Here is a 25,988-nt window from a genome sequence, read left to right on the forward strand (position 1 = left end):
CATGAGAACATGAGATTCTGCTTTCTGAAGATATTTTTAGATGGGAAGACTGACAAGTATAATATCATAAAAATTGAGCCTCCAGGTGACAAAAGCTTGGATGTGTTTCATAGAAACATAGAAACATAGAAAATAGGTGCAGGAGTAGGCCATTCGGCTCTTCGAGCCTGCACCGCCATTCAATATGATCATGGCTGATCATCCAACTCAGTATCCTGTACCTGCCTTCTCTCCATACCCCCTGATCCCTTTAGCCACAATGGCCACATCTAACTCCCTCTTAAGTATAGCCAATGAACTGGCCTCAACTACCTTCTGCGACAGAGAATTCCAGAGATTCACCACTCTCTGTGTGAAAAAAGTTTTCCTCATCTCGGTCCTAAATGATTTCCCCCTTATCCTTAAACTGTGACCCCTTGTTCTGGACTTCCCCAACATCGGGAACAATCTTCCTGCATCTAGCCTGTCCAACCCCTTAAGAATTTTGTACGTTTCTATAAGATCCCCCCTCAATCTTCTAAATTCTAGCGAGTACAAATCGAGTCTATCCAGTCTTTCTTCATATGAAAGTCCTGACATCCCAGGAATCAGTCTGGTGAACCTTCTCTGTACTCCCTCTATGGCAAGAATGTCTTTCCTCAGATTAGGAGACCAAAACTGTACGCAATACTCCAGGTGTGGTCTCACCAAGATCCTGTACAACTGCAGTAGAACCTCCCTGCTCCTATACTCAAATCCTTTTGCTATGAATGCTAACATACCATTTGCCTTCTTCACTGCCTGCTGCACCTGCATGCCTACTTTTAATGACTGGTGTACCATGACACCCAGGTCTCGTTGCATCTCCCCCTTTCCTAATCGGCCACCATTCAGATAATAATCTACTTTCCTGTTTTTGCCACCAAAGTGGATAACCTCACATTTATTCACATTATACTGCATCTGTCATGCATTTGCCCACTCACCCAGCCTATCCAAGTCACCTTGCAGCCTCCTAGCATCCTTCTCACAGCTAACACTGCCCCCCAGCTTCGTGTCATCCGCAAACTTGGACATGTTGCATTCAATTCCCTAGTCCAAATCATTAATATATATCGTAAATAGCTGGGGTCCCAGAACTGAGCCTTGCGGTACCCCACTAGTCACTGCCTGCCATTGTGAAAAGGACCCGTTTACTCCTACTCTTTGCTTCCTGTCTGCCAGCCAGTTCTCTATCCACATCAATACTGAACCCCCAATACCGTGTGCTTTAGGTTTGTATACTAATCTCTTATGTGGGACCTTGTCGAAAGCCTTCTGAAAGTCCAGATATAACACATCCACTGGTTCTCCCTTATCCACTCTACTAGTTACATCCTCGAAAAATTCTATAAGATTCGTCAGACATGATTTACCCTTCATAAATCCATGCAGACTTTGTCCAATGATTTCACCACTTTCCAAATGTGCTGCTATCCCATTTTTAATTACTGATTCTAGCAGTTTCCCCACTACCGACGTTAGACTAACTGGTCTGTAATTCCCCGTTTTCTCTCTCCCTCCCTTTTTAAAAAGTGGTGTTACATTAGCTACCCTCCAATCCTCAGGAACTACTCCCGAATTAAAGAGTTTTGAAAAATTATCACTAATGCATCCACTATTTCTGGGGCTACTTCCTTAAGTACTCTGGGATGCAGCCTATCTGGCCCTGGGGATTTATCGGCCTTTAATCCATTCAATTTACCTAACACCACTTCCCGGCTAACCTGTATTTCACTCAGTTCCTCCATCTCAAGGTGTAATTAGCAAAGATAATGCTTTGGGCATTGCATTCCAATCATAGAGTAGGATGAAAGCCTCACATAACTACCCACTGTTTACTCTTGTGGTAATGAAATGAAATGTAAATCCCCTAAAGAGTCTCATTACACTTTGTTAGTCATTAATCCAGATTTAATTGCACCACGTCAATGGTTCTTTTTGTGGTGGAAAGAACACCACGGGTCTACTGAAAAAGTAGTTTGACCTGTAAACAGAAATCTCCATGGTTACCAAAAGCTTATGAATCTAAATTCAGTTTTGTTTTACACTTCATTTCTTTGATTGATGTTTATTGATATTAATGTAGAGCTCTGACTGATCTTGTTTATAGATTCGTCACTAGACTAAGTGGGACCTGTTGGGTCCCAGTCACACGGGAGGCCTGGCCCCCCAACGCAACCCATTCCCCAATGCAATATTCCACCACTCACCCGTTCCTCCAACGCAACCCATTCCCGCAATGCAATATGCCACCACTCACCCATAGCCCCTAACTGCGCAGGTGCGGCTCATTTCCCCTCATCCCCTCAGAGGGGAGGGAAAGGGTGTGTGTGCCGGGGGGAGGGGGGGAGGTGTAGGGTGGGAGGGGAAGTGTGGGCGGGGGAGGGGGGTGTGTGAAGGGGGGGGTGGGGTGGGAAGGGAGTTGTGGGGGAGAGGTGTGTGGGAGGGGTGTGTGTGTGGGTGGGGTGTGCGTGGGCGGGCGGGGGGTGTGGGCGGGGGGTGTGGGCGGGGGTGTGTGTCTGTGGGCGCTGGGCGTGGGCGGGCGGGGGGTGTGGGCGGGGGGGGTGTCTGTGGGCGCTGGGTGTGGGGGGGAGGGGGGATTGTGGGGGCGGGAGGTGTGTGTGTTATACTTCTTTTTATACTTCCTTTTAATATTATTCTGCCTGTATTTAAGTTTTTTAAGCATGTGACCAAAAAGGTCGATGAAGGCAGAGCTGTAGACGTTATGTACATGGATTTCAGTAAGGCATTTGACATGATATTCTGCATGATAGACTGCTCTGGAAAATTAGATCAATGGGATTCAAGGAGAGATAGCTAAATGGATAGAAAATTGGCTTCATGGAAGGAAGCAGAGGTGAACCAGCGCCCAGCCCTGGCCCCACCAGCGCCCGACCTCACCAGCACCCGGCCCCACCAACACCCAGCCCCACCAGCACCCGGCCCCACCAACACCCAGCCCCACCAGCACCCGGCCCCACCAACACCCGGCCCCACCAGCACCCAGCCCCACCAGCACCCAGCCCCACCAGCGCCCAGCCCCACCAGCACCCAGCCCCACCAGCACCCAGCCCCACCAGCACCCAGCCCCACCAGCACCCAGCACCACCAGCACCCGGCCCCACCAGCACCCAGCCCCACCAGCACACAGCCCCACCAGCACCCAGCCCCACCAGCACCCAGCACCACCAGCACCCAGCCCCACTAGCACCCAGCCCCACTAGCACCCAGCCCCACCAGCACCACCAGCACCACCAGCACCACCAGCACCACCAGCACCACCAGCACCCAGCCCCACCAGCGCCCGGTCCGGACCCTACCAACACCCAGCCCCACCAGCGCCCAACCCTACCAACACCCAGCCCCACCAGCGCCCAGCCCCACCAACACCCGGCCCCACCAGCGCCCAGCCCCACCACTTACCTTACAAAGAGGCAGGCATAGCTAGGGCCCATGCGCGTGCCCATAGCCCATGGAAATCCAAGGCGTAGCTATGGGCACGCGCATGGGCCCTAGCTATGCCTGCCTCTTTGTAGGGTACGTCAAACAATCCATGTTCGAGGCGTACCGTGGCCCTATCCCCGAACTCTACCTCTGCTACATCGATGACTGCATTGGTGCTACCTTCTGCACCCATGCAGAACTCACCCACTTCATCCATTTCACCACTAACTTCCATCCGGCACTCAAATTCACCTGGACCATTTCCGACATCTCCCTACCGTTTCTGGACCTCACTATCTCCACCGCAGGTAACAGACTACTGACCGACATCTACTATAAACCCACTGACTCCCATGGCTATCTGGACTACAATTCCTCCCACCCTGCTTCCTGTAAGGACTCTATCCCCTACTCCCAATTCCTCCGTCTATGCCGCATCTGCACCCAGGATGAGGTGTTCCAAACCAGGGCATCGGAGATGTCCTCATTCTTTAGGGAACGGGGGTTCCCCTCTTCCACTATAGATGAGGCTCTCACCAGGGTCTCTTCTATACCCCATAACTCTGCTCTCACTCCCCATCCCCCCCATCTCGTAACAAGGGCAGAGTCCCCCTTGTCCTCACCTTCCACCCTAACAGTCGTCACATACAACAGATAATCCTCCGACATTTTCGCCACCTGCAACGGGATCCCACCACTGGCCACATCTTCCCATCTCATGCCCTTTCGGCTTTCCGCAGAGACCGCTCCCTCCGTAACTCCCTGGTCAATTCGTCCCTTCCCACACAAGCCATCCCTGCCTTGGTACTTTCCCTTGCAACTGCAAGAAATGCTACACTTGTCGCTTTACCTCCCCCCTTGACTCCATTCTAGGACCTAAGCAGTCTTTCCAGGTACGGCTGAGGTTCACCTGAACCACCTCAACCTCTTCTATTGCATCCGCTGCTCTCGGTGTCAGCTGCTCTACATCAGTGAGACCAAGCGTAGGCTTGGAAATTGCTTCACCCAACACCTCCGCTCAGTTCGCAATAACCAACCTGATCTCCTGATGGCTCAGCACTTCAACTCCCCCTCCCATTCCGAATCCGACCTTTCTGTCCTGGGCCTCCTCCATGGCCACAGTGAGTCCCGCCGTAAATTGGAGGAGCAGCACCTCATATTTCACTTGGGTAGTTTACTACCCAGTAGTATGAACATTGACCTCCAATTTCAGGTGGTCCTTGCTTTCTCCCTCTTTCCCAGCTCTCCCTCAACCCACTGCCTCCTCCTCTTCCTTTCTTCTTCCCGCACCCCCACCCCCACATCAGTCTGAAAAATGGTCTCGACCCGAAACGTCACCTATTCCTTCGCTCCATAGATGCTGCCTCACCCGCTGAGTTTCTCCAGCATTTTCATCTACCTTTTTTCCAGCATCTGCAGTTCCTTCTTAAACACACGTCGTATTAAGGATAATCAACATGGCATTTTGGAGGGCAGGTCATGCCCTACGAATTGGATAGAAACAGTTTGAGGAGGTGACGAAGATGATTAAGGAGGGTAACAGCAGTAGATGTTGTCTACATGGATTTTTTATAAAGTTCCTCATGGTAGGCTGTTCCAGAAGATTAATATATATGGGACTCATGGTGACTTAGTAGATTGGTTTCAAGAAGGGTTTCGGCCCGAAACATTGCCTATCTCCTTCGCTCCATAGATGCTGCTGCACCCGCTGAGTTTCTCCAGCATTTTTGTGTACCTTCGATTTTCCAGCATCTGCAGTTCCTTCTTTCACAGATTGGATTCAAAATTGGCTAGTGCATAGAAAACAAGTTGAATTGATGGAGGAGTATTTCTGTGAGTGAAGTTGACCAGTGATGCTCCACCTTGTTGTTTCTGGTGTATATAAATGATTTGATGGGTTGATCAGTAAGTTTGCAGTTGGAACAAAAATTGGTGGAGTTATGGATAGCGAAAAATGTTGTCAAAAGATACAGCAGAATATAAATTAGTTAGAGATATGGGCAGATAAATGGCAGATGGAGTTTAATTCGGTCAAATGTGCAGTTAGGAGGTCAAATGAAAGAGGAAAGTATACAGTAAATGGCAGGATCCTCGAATGTGCTGAAGGATCTTGGGTCTAAGTCCATAGCTTCCTGAAAGTAGAAACATAGAAAATAGGTGCAGGAGTAGGCCATTCGGCCCTTCGAGCCTGCACTGTGATCATGGCTGATCAACCATCTCAGTATCCTATACCTGCCTTATCTTCATACCCTCTGGTCCCCTTAGCCATAAGTGCCACATCTAACTCCCTCTTAAATATAGCCAATGAACTGGCCTCAACTACTTTCTGTGGCAGACAATTCCACAGACTCACCACTCTCTGTGTGAATATTTGTTTTCTCATCTCGGTCCTAAAAGACTTCCCCCTTATCCTTAAACTGTGACCCCTTGTTCTGGACTTCCCCAACATCGGGAACAATCTTCCTGCATCTAGCCTGTCCAACCCCTTAAGAATTTTATAAGTTTCTATAAGATCCCCCCTCAATCTTCTAAATTCTAGCGAGTACAAGCTGTGTCTATCCAGTCTTTCTTCATATGAAAGTCCTGCCATCCCAGGAATCAGTCTGGTGAACCTTCTCTGTACTCTCTCTATGGCAAGAATGTCTTTCCTCAGATTAGGAGACCAAAACTGTACGCAATACTCCAGGTGTGGTCTCACCAAGGCCCTGTACAACTACAGTAGAACCTCCCTGCTCCTATATTCAAATCCTATTGCTATGAATGCTAACATACCATTCGCTTTCTTCACTGCCTGCTACACCTGCATGCCTACTTTTAATGACTGGTGTACCATGACACCCAGGTCTCGTTGCATCTCCCCTTTTCCTAATCGGCCACCATTCAGATAATAGTCTACTTTCCTGTTCTTGCCACCAAAGTGGATAACCTCATATTTATCCACATTATACTGCATCTGCCATGCATTTGCCCACTCACCCAACCTATCCAAGTCACCTTGCAGCCTCCTAGCATCCTCCTCACATCTAACACTGCCCCCCAGCTTTGTGTCATCCGCAAACTTGGAGATGTTGCATTCAATTCCCTCGTCCAAATCATTAATATATATTGTAAATTGCTGGGGTCCCAGTACTGAGCCTAGCGGTACCCCACTAGTCACTGCCTGCCATTCTGAAAAGGACCCGTTTACTCTTTGCTTCCTGTCTGCCAACCAGTTCTCTATCCACATCAATATTGAACCCCCAATACCATGTGCTTTAAGTTTGCATACTTATCTCTTATGTGGGACCTTGTCGAAAGCCTTCTGAAAGTCTAGATATAACACATCCACTGGTTCTCCCTTATCCACTGAGGATCTTGCCAGTCTATCTTGGCCAATTCATGTCTCATACCCTCAAAGTTACCTTTCTTTAAGTTCAGAACCCTTGTTTCTGAATTAATTATGTCACTCTCCATCCTAATGAAGAACTCAACCATATTATGGTCACTCTTGCCCAAGGGGCCATGTACAACAAGACTGCTAACTAACCCTTCCTCATTACTCAATACCCAGTCTAGAATAGCCTGCTCTCTCGTTGGTTCCTCTACATGTTGGTTTAGAAAACTATCCCGCATACATTCCCAGAAATCCTCTTCCTCAGCACCCCTGCCAATTTGATTCACCCAATCTATATGTAGATTGAAGGCACCCATTATAACTGTTTTACCTTTGTTGCATTTCTAATTTCCTGTTTGATGCCATCCTCAACTCCACTACTACTGTTAGGTGGCCTGTACACAACTCCCACTAACGTTTTCTGCCCCTTAGTGTTTTGCAGCTCTACCTATATCGATTCCACATCCTCCAAGCTAATGTCCTTGCTTTCTATTGCGTTAATCTCCTCTCTAACCAGCAACGCTACCCCACATCCTTTTCCTTTCGGTCTATCCCTCCTGAATATTGAATATCCCTGGATGTTCAGCTCCCAGCCTTGGTCACCCTGGAGCCATGTCTCCGTGATCCCAACTATATCATATTCATTAATAACTATCTGCACATTCAACTCATCCACCTTATTATGAATGCTCCTTGCATTGAGACACAAAGCCTTCAGGCTTGTTTTTACAACACTCTTATACAATTATGCTGAAAAGTGGCCCTTTTTGATTTTTGCCCTGGATTTGTCTGCCTGCCACTTTTACTTTTCACCTTGCTACCTATTGCTTATACCCTCATTTTATACCCCTCTGTCTCTCTACTCGTGCTCCCTTGGGTCTAAGTCCATAGCTTCCTGAATGTAGTAACACATGTGTTTAGAGCATTTTATATTTTCACAATGGTTACTTGCGGATTTGAAATGTCTTCATTAATCAATGTCTCTGTAACCTTTCATCTTTGTCTTTCCCCAGAATTATCTTTAACCTTACGCTTCCTGGTACCTCAAAATCTCAATATCCCTGTAGGAAGAATTGGTGGGGTGTACTTATCAAAAAGGCCGCTTTATAACCTCTGGGAGACTTGCCCACCAAACACAGTGACAAAGAGCAGCTGTAATCTCAGGGCTGCAACAGATAAGAACCTAAATAGAACTGTGAAGAACCATTCCCCCTCAATAAATAAGAAAGCCTGCTGATCAGCAGAGTGTATTCGTTTTATTACTTTCAGCTATTTACAACCCCAAATATTTACTTTATCTAAGTTCTTGCTCCCATAATTCCAACCATACAAGAGACTACACTTCAAAGATAAGGAATTGACTGTGAAATTCATACTTTGTATTATATCTTTAGAAATTTCCCTGCATATAATAAATATCAAAGTCGAAAAAAGTAACTGAAGCACATTTTTTACACTCTGGTTTCATGCCAGATACCTGGATGCGCATGCATTTCTCCCACAACCGTGCCCCCTTTCCACCTATATCCTTCTCTATGGCTTCACATTTCAAGTCTCTTCTCGCCCTAGTGTCATAAATTAATACAGCATGGAAACAGGCCCTTCAGTCTAACTTGTCCATCCAACCAAGATGCCCCATCTCCAGTACATGAGTCCTAGCTGCCCATGTTTGACCTACATCCCTCTAAACCTTACATATCCATGTATCTTTCCAAATGTTTTTTAAATGTTTTTACAGTACCTACCTCAACTACCCCCTCTGGCAGCTCATTCTATATACCCACCACTATTTCTGAAAAAACAATGCCCCTCGGGGCATTTACATCTTTCCCCTCTCACCTTAAACCCATATCCTCTGGTTCTTGATTCCCCAACTCTGGGAAAAAGACTCTGTGCATCTATCCTATCTGTTCGCATCATGATCTTATTCACCCCTATAAGATCTAATACACCCCTATAAGATCATGCCTCATCATCCAATGGTCCAACAAATAAAGTCCTAGCCTGCCCAACCTCACCCTTTAGCTCAGGCCCTCAAGTCTTGAAATCATCCCCTTAAATCTTCTCTGAACTCTTTCCAGCTTAACACCATCTTTCCGACAGCAGTCTGACCAAAACTGAATACAATACTCCAAATGTGACCCTGCCAACATCTTGTGCAACTGTAACATAACATCTCAACTTCGAAACTCAATACCCTGACCGATGATGGCCAATGTGCCAAAAGTGATCTTGACCACCCTATCTACCTGTGACACCACTTTCAAGGAATGATGTACCTGGCCACCTATATTCCTCTGCTCTACAACACCCCCAGACCCCTGCCATTCACTGTGAAAGTCCTGCCCTGGTTTAACTTCCCAAAATGCAACACCTCACACTGATCTTCATTAATTCCATGAACTCACCTATCCTATTGAACTCCTCAGCCCACTTGCCCAATTGAGCAGGATCCTGCTATAATTTTTGATAAACATTTTGTTCTCAACAGTACCGCCCACTGTTGTGTCATCTGCAAAATTACTAATCATGCCTTGTACATGCCTTAGTCCCTTATCTCACAGCCTTTCATCTTTTCATCTAGGGCTTTTGTCCAACAATCTGTCAATGAAACCTTTCTCACCTGTATCCACTCATCTATCACTCCCCTAGCTTTGTCCAGCCTCCACCCTTCTACAATCAGTCTGAAGAAGGGCCTTGTAATGAGTCAAGTCAAACACACATCAAGATACAACACATGTTTATTAAATCTATTTACAGCATTGGTCTGCAGGACATTACAGTTCCTAGCAGCTACTCATACTGAATGGCGTAGGCAAGCTCTTGGTAATATGAATTGCATATTAGGCAGAGCAACTACTAACAAGCACTACAATTGGCTAGTAGGAAACCACCAATCTACATCTTTCCTTGTAGAAACAAAAAGAAAGCATTGATACGTGGGAACATGGTGGCTAAGCAATATAGGAAGCGGAACGTTAATAACGCGTTTATATAGTTACACAAAATCACCGTATCTAATAGTTGGCTTGCTAACCCGTCCGGCACGTGTGCAGTACGAATCAGCTTCACCTCCTTTTACCGGAGAAGATACCGGGAAGGGAACCGGGGATGTGACCAGGGACCCGTCAGGGCAGGGAGGTGGTGAGATAGGTGAGCTAGGCGCCGAACGCTGCAGGGAGGCCGCACTGGAACCGTCTCTGATAGTGGAGCAGCAGGACCGATAGTGGGAGGGAATACAAAACGCGAGACATCTGGATATGGAGTCGCAGGACGTGGTTCCTTCACTGGAAGGAGATGTTGACGGTTGGGTCTGTAAATGGCTCTGTCCGCTTCAACCAGATAAGAGCGCGGTTCTTTGGCAGGGCCGTAGATGTGACCCAGACGGCCATAGAACCTTGTTGGTCTGGAGGCGATCCACCTGTCCACTGGTGCGAGGTTTAAGTGGCTTACTGGATTTGTCGAAAAAATGTTTTTGTGTATCGCGTTTGAATTGTAGTTGTTTCTGGACCGCAGACGGAGAACGAACTTGTGGCTGCAAAAGCTGCTGGGACACAGGCAGGGGAGCACGGGTTTGGCGAGACATCACTCGCTGGGCTGGGGAACCCAGTATGGGATCCATCGCAATGTTCCTTAAGTTGAGCACGGTCTAGGTAGACGTCCGATTTAGCAAGGTATGAACGCTCCATTAGTTGTTTTGCGCTTCGGACAGCTCGTTCGGCGAGTCCGTTGGACTGTGGGAACTCAGGGTTGCTGGTGATATGTCGAAAGTCCCATCATTGTGCAAAACCTTTGAAAGTCTGGCTGGTGAAGAAGTTGGCGCCGACCTGTAGGGGGTATGGCTGCCTAGCCTGCAGCTGTCTGTTTTTCATTTCTTTTTTCTTATTTTTAGTTAGTTTAGTGTTTTGTTTTTAAGGAGTTCTAGCTTTTTTATGTGTGGGGAGGGGGGGGGGGGGGAAGGGGGAAACTAATTTTCATGTTCCCTACCTGGTCGGAGATGCAGCTTTTCTCCGGGCTGCACTTTCGACCCGTCCTCGCGGCCTACCAGCGGGCCTGGAGCGGTATTTCCTGAGGGGACCGCCCGGAGCATCGGTGGCGGCGGCTGCGGAGCTGCGGGTCCGAGGAGCGAGGGGACCGAGCGAGGGGACCGCCCGGAGCCTCGGCATCGGCATCGGCGGCACCGGCATCGGCGGCGGCGGCACCGGCAACGGCGGCTGCGGAGGTGCGGGTCCGAGGAGCGAGGGGACCGCCCGGAGCCTAGGCATCGGCGGCGGAGCTGCGGGTGTGAGGACGGCGGTGCAGCGCTGGAGCGCCATTGCGGGGCGGGCGGTGCCTTGCCTGGGTCGCCGCGCTGGAACTCTGGTGAGCTGGGACCGGCGTTTAAAACATCGCGGAGCTGCGGGCGGCGGCGCTGAAACTTTACATCGGGAGCCTGGGATCTCGCGACGAGATCGCCAGTTGAGCTCCATTCGGCGCGGCCTTGTCGGCTCCGGAAGCCACGGTCTCGAGTAGGGAGGCGGCCGTTCCAGGGTTCCCATGCCGCTGAGAGGACTCTCCCGACGCCGGAACATCATCACCCGGCGAGGACGGCCTGGAACATCGGGCCTCCGTAGAGGCAACTGTGGAGGCCTCAATAGGCCCGACTATGGGTGGACATTGGGGATGGGACTGGACTTTGTGCCTTCCCCCATAATGGGAACCATTGTGGGGGGATGTTTTTATGTTAAAGCTATTTATTATTGTTATGTTTGTATTCTTTTTTATGTGCTGCATTGGCAAAAGGAATTTCACTACATCTAGGTGTATGTGACAATAAATCAACCTTTGAACCTTTGGACCTTTGAACTGACTGCCGTTGTCGGACAGAAGACGTGCAGTGGAGCCGTGCACGGAGAAGTGGTGCTGCATCTTCTCAATAACTGCTTCAGATGTAATGGTTTGGAGTAGATCGATATCAAACCAGCCCAAATGAGAGTCAACAAGAACCAGATAGTGTTTCCCATGCCATTCGAATATGTCCATGGCTACCGTGGACCACAGTAGAGGAGGAACCGGGTGCGGCAGTAAGGGCTGCTTCTGCTGATGTGGCGTCAGGCCTTTGCAGATGGCGCAGACTTCAGTTTTGTCACGTACGTACTTGGCCATACCAGCCCAGTAAAACATGCTCTGTGCCTGTTGTAAGGTTGCCTCCACACCGGGGTGGCCCCTGTGGACGGCGTCGAAGTACTTGTCCCGGAGGACAGCTGGGACAACTGCCTTGTGGCCCTTGACTATAATCCTGTTCTGTAACACCAGTTCATCGCGAACCAGGAAGTATGGGCGGATCGCGAGTGGGGTGCTGTGTTGTTTATCCAGCCAGCCACGCCGGATGACTACGGACAGCAATTGTAAAGTCTCGTCAGCAGCCGTGTGCTCTGCAAGGCTGCTTAAACAATCAGTAGGAACATACGATACCTTCATTACTGAGGACTGGTCCTGTTCAGAGAGTTGTTGTTTGTTGGTTTTGCGTGGGGTTCTTGATAGCGTGTCAGCTATGTGCATGTCCCTGCCTTTCTTATAGACAATGTTGAAATCAAACCGCTGCAGCTGCATCATCCGTTGTAGGCGGGCCGGAGCAGCGTGAATGGGTTTATTCAAAATAGTGACCAGCGGCTGGTGGTCTGTTTCTATAGTTGCAGACTTCCCAAAAATAAAGTCCTTGAATTTTGTGCAAGCGAAAACCACTGTGAGCATTTCTTTTTCAATCTGGGCGTAACGTTGTTAGTGTGCGAGAGGCGTAAGAAACAGGCTTGCAATCGCCATCGGTAGTGGTCTGCAGGCAAGCAGCGCCATGTCCATACTGGGACGCATCGCAGGTGAGCGTTACGGGTAACTCCAAAGCAAAGTAGGCGAGAGTAGGTGCGCTAGCCAGCTGCAACTTGAGAGTGTCGAAAGCTCTGTGGTGCTGCAGATACCAGGACCTTGCAGCGTCTTTGTGTGTCAGTTCCCGCAGGGGGGGCAGATATGTCGCTGAGGTTGGGAATAAATTTCCCCAGGTAGTTGACCTTCCAAGGAACCTTTGCAGACTCGCAACGTCAGTAGGATCCGGCATCTCGTTGATAGCTGCAATTTTTGATGGGTCTGGTCTGAGACCATCAGTTGTGAAAATATGTCCGACGTAGGTAACTTCCGGGACTTGAAACTTGCACTTCAGGGGGTTGCGTTTGAGCTGAATGTCTTTGGCACGATCCAGTACTTTCTTCAGATTAGCATCATGTTCAGCCAAGTCGCGCCCGTAGACGAGAATGTCATCAACAATGATGGTGCATGGATACTCAGCAAACAATTGTTCCATCGTGCGCTGGAAAACTTTGTTGGCGGAGTTGATGCCAAAGGGCATTCTCAGGAATTTGTAACAGCCAAAAGGGGTGCCGAAAGTAGTAAGATTGGACGAGTCTGGGTTGATTGGAATCTGCCAAAACCAGCTTTTGGCATCCAGAATGGAGAACACTGATGTGTTGCCTATTTGAGCAGCAACTTCCTCTACTGTTCGTATAGGGTAGTGTGAGCGTATGATAGCAGTGTTAAGATCTCTGGGGTTCATGCAGATATGAATCTCCTCCTTGATTTTTTTCGTTGCGACCACCATGGTTGGTGTTGTCTGCGAAGGGTGCTCAGCATCGCCAAGGACTGCTCTCACCCCAACCATGGACTGTTTACCCTCCTACCATCCGGGAGGCGCTACAGGTCTCTCCGTTGTTGGACCAGCAGGTCCAAGAACAGCTTCTTCCCTGCGGCTGTCACACTACTCAACAATGTACCTCGGTGACTGCCAATCACCCCCCCCCCCGGACACTCCTCCCACAGGAAAAACACTATGACTGTATGCATGTAAATAGATTCATTTATTGAAATCATATTCTATGTCGCTCTTCCAGGGAGATGCTAACTGCATTTCGTTGTCTCTGTACTGTACACTGACAATGACAATTAAAGTTGAATCTGAATCTGAATGGTGGAAACCCAGTCAGATGGGTCAGTAAATTCAGCAATAACACCCATGGAAACCATCCGCTTGAGTTCATTGTGTACCCTGTCATGCATGGCATGTGGAACACTATATGGTGCTCGAACCACAGGAGTGATGTTGGGATCAACGACAATGTGGTACTCGAGGGGAAACTTGCCAAGCTCGTTGTTAAACAGTTCTCTGTATTGAGAGAGTACTTTCTGAGTGGGTCCTTCAGCAAGAAAGAGTTGAAGGATACCAGACCTAGATCGTTGCATGTATTGATACCGAGCAGAGTCAGAATCCCCCTTGACCATATAAAACTTTAGGGTATGGGGCTGCGAGTCTATGTTGCAATATAGATTTGTCTGTCCAAGTGGGTGTAGAACATCTCCCCCGTAGGACGGAAGCGTGATCGAGGCCTTTTCAATAGATTCAGCATTCCGAATGTTTTAAAACTCTGATAAAGAGATGACGTTGCATTTCGCGCCAGTATCAACCTTGGCGATCACAGGTCTGTTATTCACAAACATGGTTACCTCAGGGTCAAGTTGCTCATTAGAGGAAGGGAGGAGAGAGTGGATGGCTGAACTATTATCAGTACTTTCAGAGAGCTGAGTAGGGGATGGCAAGTCAGGCTCTTGGTATTTGTTATCAGCAAGCTCATGTTGTAACAGGTGCAAGCTCGTCCTTGAGGAGGATTGAGTCGCATGGGAACGTCAACATCTTGCAAAGTGGTTTGATTTCTTGCAGAAATTACAGGTTTTACCATAAGCAATATAGATCTCTCACCCGGTAGCATGAAAATAGTTGCAATTAGGACATCGAGCAGCAGACCTTCTCTGCTGACAGGCCGTGGAGATCTGGGAATGGCTGTTATGAGAGGAGGTGTCTGTAAGATTGACACTGTACTGCGAACGCTGACCAGAGGTCACAGATTTAGTTAGAGAAGATGTTATCTCAGTAATCCGACAGGCGTGCTCAGCTTGATTACGGGTCAGGTCAGTGTTATGGAGCAGTTCATCCCTTAACTTGTTATCAAGCATACCTCCAACAATCTTGTCACGGTTGAGCTCATCACATAAATCACGAAATTGGCGGCATTCAGCCATGTGTTTTAAGCCGCTGATAAAACAAATGGAGGCGTGGGTTCGTATCCCACTTCTGACACCATGTAATGAGTGGATTCAAACACACATCAAGATACAACACATGTTTATTAAATCTACTCACAGCATCGGTCTGCAGGACATTACAGTTCCTAGCAGCTACTCATACTGAATGGCGTAGGCAAGCTCTTGGTAATATGAATCGCATATTAGGCAGAGCAACTACTAACAAGCACTGCAATTGGCGAGTAGGAAACAACCAATCTCCAGGCCTTGACTGAAAGCATCACATTAATTTCCTCCAGAGAGGCTGTCCGATCTGTTGAGTTACTCAGCACATCGTGTCTTTTTGGGTAAACCAACATTTACAGCTCCTTGTGTTTACACGATAATGATATTGTGCTATTTTTGGTGCTCCTTCTACATAACCGTATTCCTTTTTCCAGTACACAGAAAAACTGGACCTGCAGCATTTTATATCAATAGTTGATGACAACAGGAATGGTAAAGGTTTCCAAACAACTGGCTTCCGACTGCTTCTAGACAATGGAGAGGTGAAACTTAAGGTATTTCAATCAAAATTCTGATAATATATTAGTTGCAGATAGGATAAAAGTCAAAGAGAATTTAAGGTCCTAAATTAGAGAGATATCGCCCTTTGAGACGTATTGAGTCTGCATTGATCATCAAACACTCACATTAATCCTCCCCCAGCCCATTGTCTTTCTACGCAGATTGTCTTTAGTTCCCCCTACCACTCTACCACTCACCTCCACACGAGGGGCAATTTCCAATGGCCAACTAAATACCAACCTGCATAGCTTTGGGATGTGGGAGCAAACCAGAGGGTCTAAAGAAAGCCGGCAGAGGGTCATGGGGCGAACGTATAAACTCCACACAGACAGCACCTGAGGTCAGGATTAAATTTAGAACCCCTGCACCGTGAAGTAGTAGTTCCATAAGCAGCACTGCTGTGCCTCCTGGGTCAAGACATGGCAAAAGTAGACTAGGAATTACAATTAATGGGCAAATCTACTTCTGAGAAGTAGGAGTAATTTTTTTTAAAACAGAGCGTTCATAGCCATCATGTTCCTACAAGGATGAAAAGATGGAAGGCAATCACTCTCTCTCTATCTCTCTCTCTCTCTCTCTCTCTCCCTCCCTCTCCCCCTCTCTCTCTCCTTCCCTCCCTCTCTCTCTCTCCCTCTCTCTCTCCCTCTGTCTCTCCCTCTCTCTCCCCCCCCCCCCCCTCTCTCTCCCCCCCCTCTCTCTTCCCCCCTCTCTCTTCCCCCCTCTCTCCCCCTCCCCTCTCTCCCCCCCCCCCCCCCCCCCCCGCCCCATCTCCCTTATGGGTTTGCTCTAGGTGCTCCAGTATCCTCCCACACTCCAAAGACGTATAGATTTGTAGGTTAATTGACTTTGGTAAATTGTGAAATTATCCCGAATGTGTAGGGTTGTGTCAGTGTACGGGGTGATCACTGGTCGGCGCGAACTAGATGGGTCTGTTTTCGTACTGTATCTCTAAAGTCTAAAGCCTATTCAACCCATTATGGAATGCTGGCACTTTGGAAGGACATTCTTATTTCCATACTAATTTCCTCTTAGTTCTGCAAATCTTTCCCTTTTAAATATATTTATCCAGTTCGTTTTTAACTGTTCCTTTGCTTTCATCTAAAGGCACCTAAAAAGTATTGCCTTAAAATAAATCTTCTCCTATTCACTGTGATTCACATGATTATCTTAAATGTATTTAATCTGGTTAAAACCCATGTGAAACGGTTTCTTGTTATTTCCTTTTTCAAAAGCACTTTTGCTCAGGAGAGAATTATTCCAGTTTTCGTCACATCCCTACGAGAAAATATCTATTTGGAATTCATGTTTGATATTTCCTCTAGTTCCCTGTAGTTTGTATTATGAGCTGACATTATAGTTTACTTTTTGTATCCTGGTAGCATAATGCTGATGAAAAGGTAACGAGTATCTAGTTTCAAGGGGATTTTATAACTTCAGCTATTGCAACATATGCAAATAACTAGGTAGTTAGCAGCACCACTCTATAATGATAAACATTTATTGTGATTTTACTTTCCTTATATCTCCAGGCTGAAAACATTGAAACTAGAGAAGAATGGAAAGGTTATATTGGTGTGGTCACTCAGGTATGATTCTTATTTTTGTAGCATGCTCCTGTATTGGCTGTTCAAATTTATAGGAATAGTAGCATGTTAAACTAAGTGTCTCGACCTAAAACATCGCCTATTCCTTCTCTCCATAGATGCTGCTTTGCCCGCTGAGTTTCTTCAGCTTTTTTGTCTACCTTCTAGTACACTGTCGAGGTCAGCATAGTAAAAAAAAACTGTATAAGATTAAGGTGCAGGTTGGAACTTTACTGGAAGTCTGGATTATTTAGCACTGACTGTTGCCAATTTGGTTAGATGACAGCATGAAATTTGCTGTTGTTGTGGCAAATTTCCTGTGGTGGCAGAAATAGTGTTAAGAACGGGGTACTGATTCAGTACTGCCAGCACCGCCATTCAATGTGATCATGGCTGATCATCCCCAATCAGTACCCCGTTCCTGCCTTCTCCCCATATTCCTTGACTCCGTTATCTTTAAGAGCCATATCTAGCTCTCTCTTGAAAGTATCCAGAGAACCGGCCTCCACCGCCCTCCGAGGCAGAGAATTCCACAGACTCACAACTCTATGAGAAAAAGTTAGGTGCTTTAGATGTGGCCTCCTGTACGTTGCTGAGATCAGGCAGATTAGGCAACTGCTTTGTTGAGCACCTGGAGCACACAGCTGCTAGCCATTTCAATTCCCTGGACAATGTCCACTCCGACCTGTCTGTTCTTGGCTCCACCACCACGAGGAGGCCAAAATGCGAACTAGAATAACATCACCTCATTATCAGGCCCTGTTTGTTCACAAGCCAGTGGCATGAACAATTAGAGAATTCAATTTTACGTAACTGTAACCCCTTGGTTCTTCAATCCACCCAGCTCTCCCACTCATACCCTGCCTTTCATAACAATGCACGTCCCCTTCATCCAGCTTCTTCCCCACCCACTCAATTTGCCCATTACCCACATACTCTTTCCATCAGGCCCCCTCCCCCACTATCCCCGTCTCCTCACCTCACTGACCATTGCCTTCCTTTCCTATCAGATGTGCTGCTCCTTGTTACCCCCACTCCTCATATCTCAGACTCTTGTTATCTCCAACTCTCTTTACCCCCACTCTCTAGATCCACCAATCCACCCAATCTCATCTGGATCCATCTATCCCATTCCAGCTCTTGTTCTGCCCCCCTAACTTATTTATACTGGCTATCTTCCACTCTTTCAATCCTGCGGAAGGGTCTCAGCCTTAAATGTTGACTGTCCATCTTCCTCCACAGATACTGCCTGATCTGCTTCCTCTGGCAGTTTTTTTTTTTTTTGCTTTAAAATATTTCTTCACTTTTCTGAAGTAACAAATAATTATTAGAAAGTTTTAAGCTGAAACTATGAACACATCTTGCACAAAAACTAATCCTGCTGGCAACTTTGTCAATAATTTGATTAGAAGATTGTTTTTGGTCAATTTTACTAGCTGGAGGTTCCCAGTATCTTGTCACTACTGCCTGGGCAGATGCTACGCCTGAAAGAAGTGGTTGAACGAGAGAAAGAACGTCGGTCCACTGAAACAAGGACACGAGAATCACAAAGCTGCTTGATAGAGAAACCTGATCCAGAGGTGTACGATGATTTATTGAACCCAATGCCAGAGTAAGTAAAATTAACACAACAAAAATATTAAATGATGGGACAAATTCCATAAACTTAGTTTGTTTTCTCTTGAGTATAGAGGTTAAGATGTGATTCAGACAATAGGTTTGAGATGTTAAGACATTTAAAGATGAAAACTGATGAGCAATGACAGGTCATCTTCTCAGGATCCTTCTCCATGATAACCAAATGCACTACTCACTCTTGTTGCCAATATTGATCACACCAGCCTGAAGCTTGACTGACATAGTAAAATTATTGTGTGACTCACCTCAACCTGAGATTTAAATTATTTGGCAAGCTCATTTCACTGCGGGGATTTAAGATGGTTTTAAGGGTGGTTTAATTCTGGGAAAGCCACAAAGACTCGATTTGCACAATGTCTTCAAGTAGAATTGTGAATAATTATGTGTTGAGAGGCAAATGAAGAAAGTAAAATAATTTTTTTCTTGAATAATTATGAGTAATATATGCGTTGAAATCTTTACTAATCTACCTGTATAACATGCTTTTGCAAACTTGATGTAATGAACAGGAATACATTGGAAAGTGTGGGAAAACAACTTTGAGTCTAAGTTTTAATGGAGAATTGGATATATTGTAAACAAATACTGCAGAGCTTTGAGGTAGGAGGGCAATGGAAAAGCTTGGGGCTAAAACTAATTGAATTGCCTTTTGAAGAACCAAATGGCCACACCCTGTGACTTTTCCAATCTCTGTCATTGAGTCACTTGAAGTGTACCAGAAGTTTCTAATGGATGGTTGAAGTAAATAATTTACACTCACATTCACCTTTATCTTTTCTGCAGGTGTTTCTATACAGTAACTCGCAATGAAGCTGAAGCCATGCTGGAAAGACACCCTGAAAATGGCAGCCTGATAATAAGACCTTCCAATGAAAATTACTCAATCACTACTATGATCACACAAAACAGGTAGATTTAGTCTGAGTGGAGGCAATGTGAAACAGGGTATTTTTATTAAGTTTTGTTTGGATTAGAGATACAGCATAGAAACAGGTCCTTTAGCCCATCCATGCTGACCAACGATCATTCATACACTAGTTCTATCCTACACGCTAGGGACATTTTACTCAAGCCAATTAAACTCCAAAATTGCACAGCTTTGGAAAGTGGGCGGGAAACCGGAGCAGCCAGAGAAAATCCAGGCGGTCACAGGGAGAACGTATGAATTCCATACAGATAGCACCGGTAGTCATGATCTAACCCAGGTCTTTGGCGTTGTAACATAGAAACATAGAAAATAGGTGCAGGAGTAGGCCATTCGGCCCTTCGAGTCTGCACCGCCATTCAATATGATCATGGCAGCAACTCCACCGTGGTGCCACTGTGCTGAACATCAAGCAGGAATCTAGAACCGGGGATCACAGTCGCTGAATGAGGCATTTAAGTGGCCGTTTAAGAATGAAATGAGGTGAAATTGGAGGTGTATGAACATTGAGATTCCGATTTCACATTGGTGCAAGCCAAAGTACAAGCTAATAAAGATTGAAAGGACACAAAAAATCAATACGTTTATGAATAGAAACATAGAAACATAGAAAATAGGTGCAGGAGTAGGCCATTCGGCCCTTCAAGCCTGCACTGCCATTCAATATGATCATGGCTGATCATCCAACTCAGTATTCCATACCTGCCTTCTCTCCATACCCCCTGATCCCTTTAGCCACAAGGGCCACATCTAACTCACTCTTAAATATAGCCAATGAACTGGCCTCAACTACCTTCTGTGGCAGAGAATTCCACAGATTCACTGTGTAAAAAATGATTTTCTCATCTCGGTCCTAAAAGACTTCCCTCTTATCCTTAAACTGTGACCCCTTGTTCTGGACTTCCCCAACATCAGGAATAATCTCCCTGCATCTAGCCTGTCCAACCCCCTAAGAATTTTGTAAGTTTCTATAAGAACCCCCCTCAATCTTCTAAATTCTAGCGAGTACAAGCCGAGTCTATCCAGTCTTTCTTCATATGAAAGTCCTGCCATCCTAGGAATCAGTCTGGTGAACCTTCTCTGCACTCCATCTATGGCAAGAATGTCTTTGCTCAGATTAGGAGACCAAAACTGTACGCAATACTCCAGGTGTGGTCTCACCAAAGCCCTGTACAACTGCAGTAGAACCTCCCTGCTCCAATACTCAAATCCTTTTGCTATGAATGCTAACATAACATTCGTTTTCTTCACTGCCTGCTGCACCTGCATACCTACTTTCAATGACTGGTGTACCATGACACCCAGGTCTCGTTGCATCTCCCCTTTTCCTAATCGGCCACCATTCAGATAATAGTCTACTTTCCTGTTTTTGCCACCAAAGTGGATAACCTCACATTTATCCACATTATACTGCATCTGCCATGCATTTGCCCACTCACCCAACCTATCCAAGTCACCTTGCAGCCTCCTAGCATCCTCCTCACAGCTAACACTGCCCCCCACCTTCGTGTTATCCGCAAACTTGGAGATGTTGCATTCAATTCCCTCATCCAAATTTTTAATATATATTGGAAATAGCTGGGGTCCCAGCACTGAGCCTTGCGGTACCCTACTAGTCACTGCCTGCCACTCTGAAAAGGACCCGTTTACTCCTACCCTCTGCTTCCTGTCTGCCAGCCAGTTCTCTATCCACATCAATACTGAACCCCCAATACCGTGTGCTTTAAGTTTGCATACTAATCTCTTATGTAAAACCTTGTCGAAAGCCTTCTGAAAGTCCAGATATAACACATCCACTGGTTCTCCCTTATCCACTCTACTAGTTGCATCCTCGAAAAATTCTATAAGATACGTCAGACATGATTTACCTTTCATAAATCCATGCTGACATTGTCCAATGAATTCACCACTTTCCAAATGTGCTGCTATCCCATCTTTAATAACCAACTCCAGCATTTTCCCCACTACCAATGTTAGACTAACTGGTCTGTAATTTCCCGTTTTCTCTCTCCCTCCCTTTTTTTAAAAGTGGGGTTACATTAGCTACCCTCCAATCCTCAGGAACTACTCCAGAATCTAAAGAGTTTTGAATAATTATCACTAATGCATCCGCTATTTCTGGGGCTACTTCCTTAATCTGGGATGCAATTTATCTGGCCCTGGGGATTTATCGGCCTTTAATCCATTCAATTTACACAACACCACTTCCCGGCTAACCTGGATTTCACTCAATTCCTCCATCTCATGGCTATTTCCGGCAGATTATTTATGTCTTCCTTAGTGAAGACAGAACCAAAGTAGTTATTCAATTGGTCTGCCATGTCCGTGTTCCCCATGATCAATTCGCCTGTTTCTGACTGCAAGAAACCTACATTTGTTTTAACTAATCTTTTCCTCTTCACATATCTATAAAAACCTTTGCAGTCAGTTTTTATGTTCCCTGCCAGTTTTCTTTCATAATCTATTTTCCCTTTCCTAATTAAGCCCTTTGTCCTCCTCTGCTGGACTCTGAATTTCTCCCAGTCTCCTGGTAGGCTGCTTTTTCTGGCTAATTTGTATGCTTCATCTTTTGTTTTGATACTATCCCTGATTTCCCTTGTTATCCACAGATGTACTACCTTCCCTGATTTATTATTTTGCCAAACTGGGACGAACAATTGTTGTAGTTCATCCATGCAGTCTTTTGCATATCCACCGTCAACCCTTTAAGAATCATTTGCCAGTCTATCTTGGCCAATTCACGTCGCATACCCTCAAAGTCACCTTTCTTTCAGTTCAGGACCCTTGTTTCTGAATTAACAATGTCACTCTCCATCCTAATGAAGAACTCAACCATATCATGGTCACTCTTGCCCAAGGGGCCACGCACAACAAGACTGCTAACTAACCCTTCTTCATTACTCAATACCCAGTCTAGAATAGCCTGCTCTCTCGTTGGTTCCTCTACATGTTGGTTTAGAAAACTATCCTGCATACATTCCAAGAACTTACAGACGACTAAAAACAAGGAAGTTATTTAAAACATTACAAATTGTGGGTAAGCTTCAGCTTTTGGAATATTGTGGCTAATTCTAGGCACATAAATTGAGGAAGAATGTCAATATCTTGTAAATATTGCAGAGGAAATCTTACAGCATTATACCAGGCATGATTATGTACAGGGATTAGAAAAACTAAAATGATTTAGCCAAGAACAGAGAAGGCTCAATGATGCTGCCTCAATTATTTTAATGCACTGAATATCACAGGCCTGCAATAAAGGATTGTAATTGTTAAGACAGAAATAAAACCATGGACCTTCCTGTCAGCTGGAGAGGAAGATGATATTGTCATCGAATGTTCATAGTGATCAGTTATCTCCAGCAATTTCTGGGTGGAGAATTCTGAAGATTCAAGAAGAAATTCTCCTCATCTCATTCCTAAACGGCCACCTAAATGCCTAATTCAGGGACTGTGATCCCTGATTGTAGATCTCTGAACCAAGTGAAACATATAGCCTGCATCCAGCCAGTGGAGCACGATAGAGCTTTATGTTTGCTTGAGATTTTGTCTCATTCTTCCAAACTTTAGAAAATACAGGTTGAGTTTATGAAGTCTCTCCTCATAATCTCTGGAACACTCCTTTATTTACTTTTGAAAAAGGACGGCACAGTGGCAAAGCTAATAGAGTTGCAGCCTCACAGCACCAGAAACCCGTGTTCAATCTTGACTGTAGTTGCTGTCTGTGTGGAGTTTACATATTCACCCTGTGACCGTGTAGATTTCCTCGGGTTGCTTCGGTTTCCTCCCATATCCCAAGACGTGAAGGTTTCTAGGCTAATTGGCTTTGTTTAAATTCCCCTTAGTCTGTAAGGGTGGTTGGGAAAATAGATCAGCTGCAGGAATGGGTGGAGATTATAGCAAATGGAGTTTAGCCTGAGCAAACATGTGGTGTTGCACTTGGGAGGTTGAATGTCAGGGCAAAGTATACAAAAAGTATACAGCAAGACCCCAAACATCATTGATGTGCAGAGAAACCTTGGAGTCCAAGTTTATAGCTCATTTAAGGTGCCAGCATATGTAGTTCAGTTTAGTTTAGTTATATATTGCGGGAACAGGCCCTTCGGCCCACCAATTCTGTGCCGTCCATCGATCGCCTGGAGATAGGGTGGTAAAAAAGGCATATGGTATGCCTGCCATCAATGCTTGGGACGTTGAATATAAGAGACAGGATGTCATGATGTAGCTCTATAGGACTTGGGTTAGGCCACATTGGGTGCTGTTCTCTCGCCCTATTACAGGATATATGTGGAGACTTTGGAGAGGTGCAGAGCAGGTTTACCAGAATGCTGCCTTTATTAAAGGGTTTTCACTACATAGAGAGATTGGATAGACATGAATTGTTGTCGATCGAATGTCAGAGGTTGAGCGAAGACTTGATAGAAGTATATGGCAACTGGGAGATCACGTAGGTCAAGGCAGACTGAGCAGTAGCGTTCAGCAAAACGATCGCCAAGTCTGCGCTTGGTCTCGCCAATATATTGGAGTCCACACTGAAAACAAGGATACAGTAGATGAGGTTGGAGGAGGTGCAAGTGAACCTCTGCCTCACCTGAAAAGACTGTTGGGTTCCCTAGATTGAGTCGAGGGAGGGGGTATAGGGACAGGTGTTGCATCTCGCACGGTTGCAGGGGAAGATACCTGGGGAGGGGTGTGGTTTGGTTGGGAAGGGATGAGTGAATCAGGGAGTTGCGGAGGGAACGGGCTCTGCGGAAAGCAGAAGGGGGTGGAGATGAGAACATGTCCCTATAAATTCTATAGATTATTCTATATCTCAGTTTTTATAGGTCATACACCAACCTCATTGGGTGAACTGAATGATTAATATTGCTTGTATTTATCTTTCAGTAAAGGTGTGATAAAACATTACAAGGTGACGAGCATGTGTGGTGGATTTGTCATCGGGCTGGAAAATCCAGTGAGTTTCTTCTATTTTACCAAATATAATTTAAGATTTTGCAATCTTGTACGACATGTAGACAATGAGCTGAACTATAGGCCTGGATTCAGAACTGGCATATTGGATTCAGAACTGGCTTGTTCATAGACGACAGAGGGTTGTGGTGGAAGGTAGATATTATGGCTGGAAGTCTGTGACCAGCAGAGTTCTGCTGGGATCTGTGCTGGGACCTCTGCTTTGGGATATATATAAATTACCTAGATGTAAATATAGATGGGTTGGTGAGTACGTTTGCTGACAACACCAAAATTAGAGTAGTTGCAGACACTGACGAATGCTGTCAGAAGTTACAGCATGCAGAAATGGGTGGACGTATGTGGAGTTTAATCCGGGCAAGTGTGAAGTGATGCACTTGGGATGTTGAGTATAAGGAGGGAGTATACACTTAATGGCAAGACCCTTAACAGAATGGAGGTGCAGAGGGATCTGTGAGTTCAATTTCATAGTTCACTGAAGGAGGCACCACAAGTAGATAGGGTGGTTAAAAAATGTCTATGGTATACTGGCCTTCATTGCTAGGAGCATTGAATATACTGTAAGTGTCAGGAAGTCATTATGCAGCTTTCATAGACTTTGGTTATAACGCATTTGGAGTATTGCGTGCAATTCTGGTCATCACAGGAAAGGTGTGGATGCTTAGGAGAGGGTGCAGTGATGGTATACCAGAATTCTGCCAAGAATAGAGGGTTTCAGCTACAGGGAGAGATTGAATGGACTTGGATTGTTTTCTCTGGCACGTTGGTTGAGGGGATAGTTGATAGAAGTATATAAAATCATGAGAGGCCTCGATAGGATAGACAGTCAGATCCTTTTCCTAGGGAGGATATGTCTAAAACTAGAGAGCATAGCTGTAAGGTGAGAGGCAGAAAGTTTAATGGAGATGTGCAGGATAAGTTTTTTATACAGAATGGTGGGGGCCTGAAATGCATTGCCAAGGTGGTGTTGGAGGTAGATACAATAGTTTAAGAGGCTTTTGGCTAGACATGTGATAGTTTAGGGAATAGAGGGATGTGGATCATGGACAGGCAGATCCGATCAGTTTAACTTGACATCATGTTCGGCACCAACAATGTGGTCTGAAGGGCCCATTCCTTTGCTTTACTGTTCAATGTTCTATGATATTCACTAATCTTTCAATTTGAGAGTGGAATGTGAGAAGTTCAAGTGTGAGAAACTTAGGCAATATTGGTACGATTTCCCAGTCGCTTCTTTACAGAATAACCCCTCCAAATATTGATATCCATTAGAATAATGGTAGGCGGTCAGGACCCAATGATGTAGTGAGGCAGTACAGAAGTCAAAGTTAGTGCAGGAGGGGGAGTTGCTTTATTATTT

The 25,988-nt window shown here is 45.9% G+C and overlaps 1 protein-coding gene across 1 annotated transcript in view; it reads left to right on the forward strand.

Moving 5' to 3' along the window:
• Window positions 1–25,988, forward strand: part of LOC116971110 (signal-transducing adaptor protein 1-like) — a 108,851-nt gene that overhangs the window by 56,102 nt on the left and 26,761 nt on the right. The window contains exons 3-7 of the mRNA XM_033017954.1: window positions 15,382–15,501; window positions 17,038–17,094; window positions 18,528–18,703; window positions 19,513–19,638; window positions 24,542–24,611. Coding sequence (XP_032873845.1) covers window positions 18,567–18,703; window positions 19,513–19,638; window positions 24,542–24,611 — 333 coding nt within the window. The 5' untranslated portion in view covers window positions 15,382–15,501; window positions 17,038–17,094; window positions 18,528–18,566. The remainder of the gene's footprint in view (window positions 1–15,381; window positions 15,502–17,037; window positions 17,095–18,527; window positions 18,704–19,512; window positions 19,639–24,541; window positions 24,612–25,988) is intronic.

Source organism: Amblyraja radiata, chromosome 3 (assembly GCF_010909765.2).
Source record: "Amblyraja radiata isolate CabotCenter1 chromosome 3, sAmbRad1.1.pri, whole genome shotgun sequence".
In the NCBI taxonomy this organism is placed as follows: Eukaryota; Metazoa; Chordata; class Chondrichthyes; order Rajiformes; family Rajidae; genus Amblyraja; species Amblyraja radiata.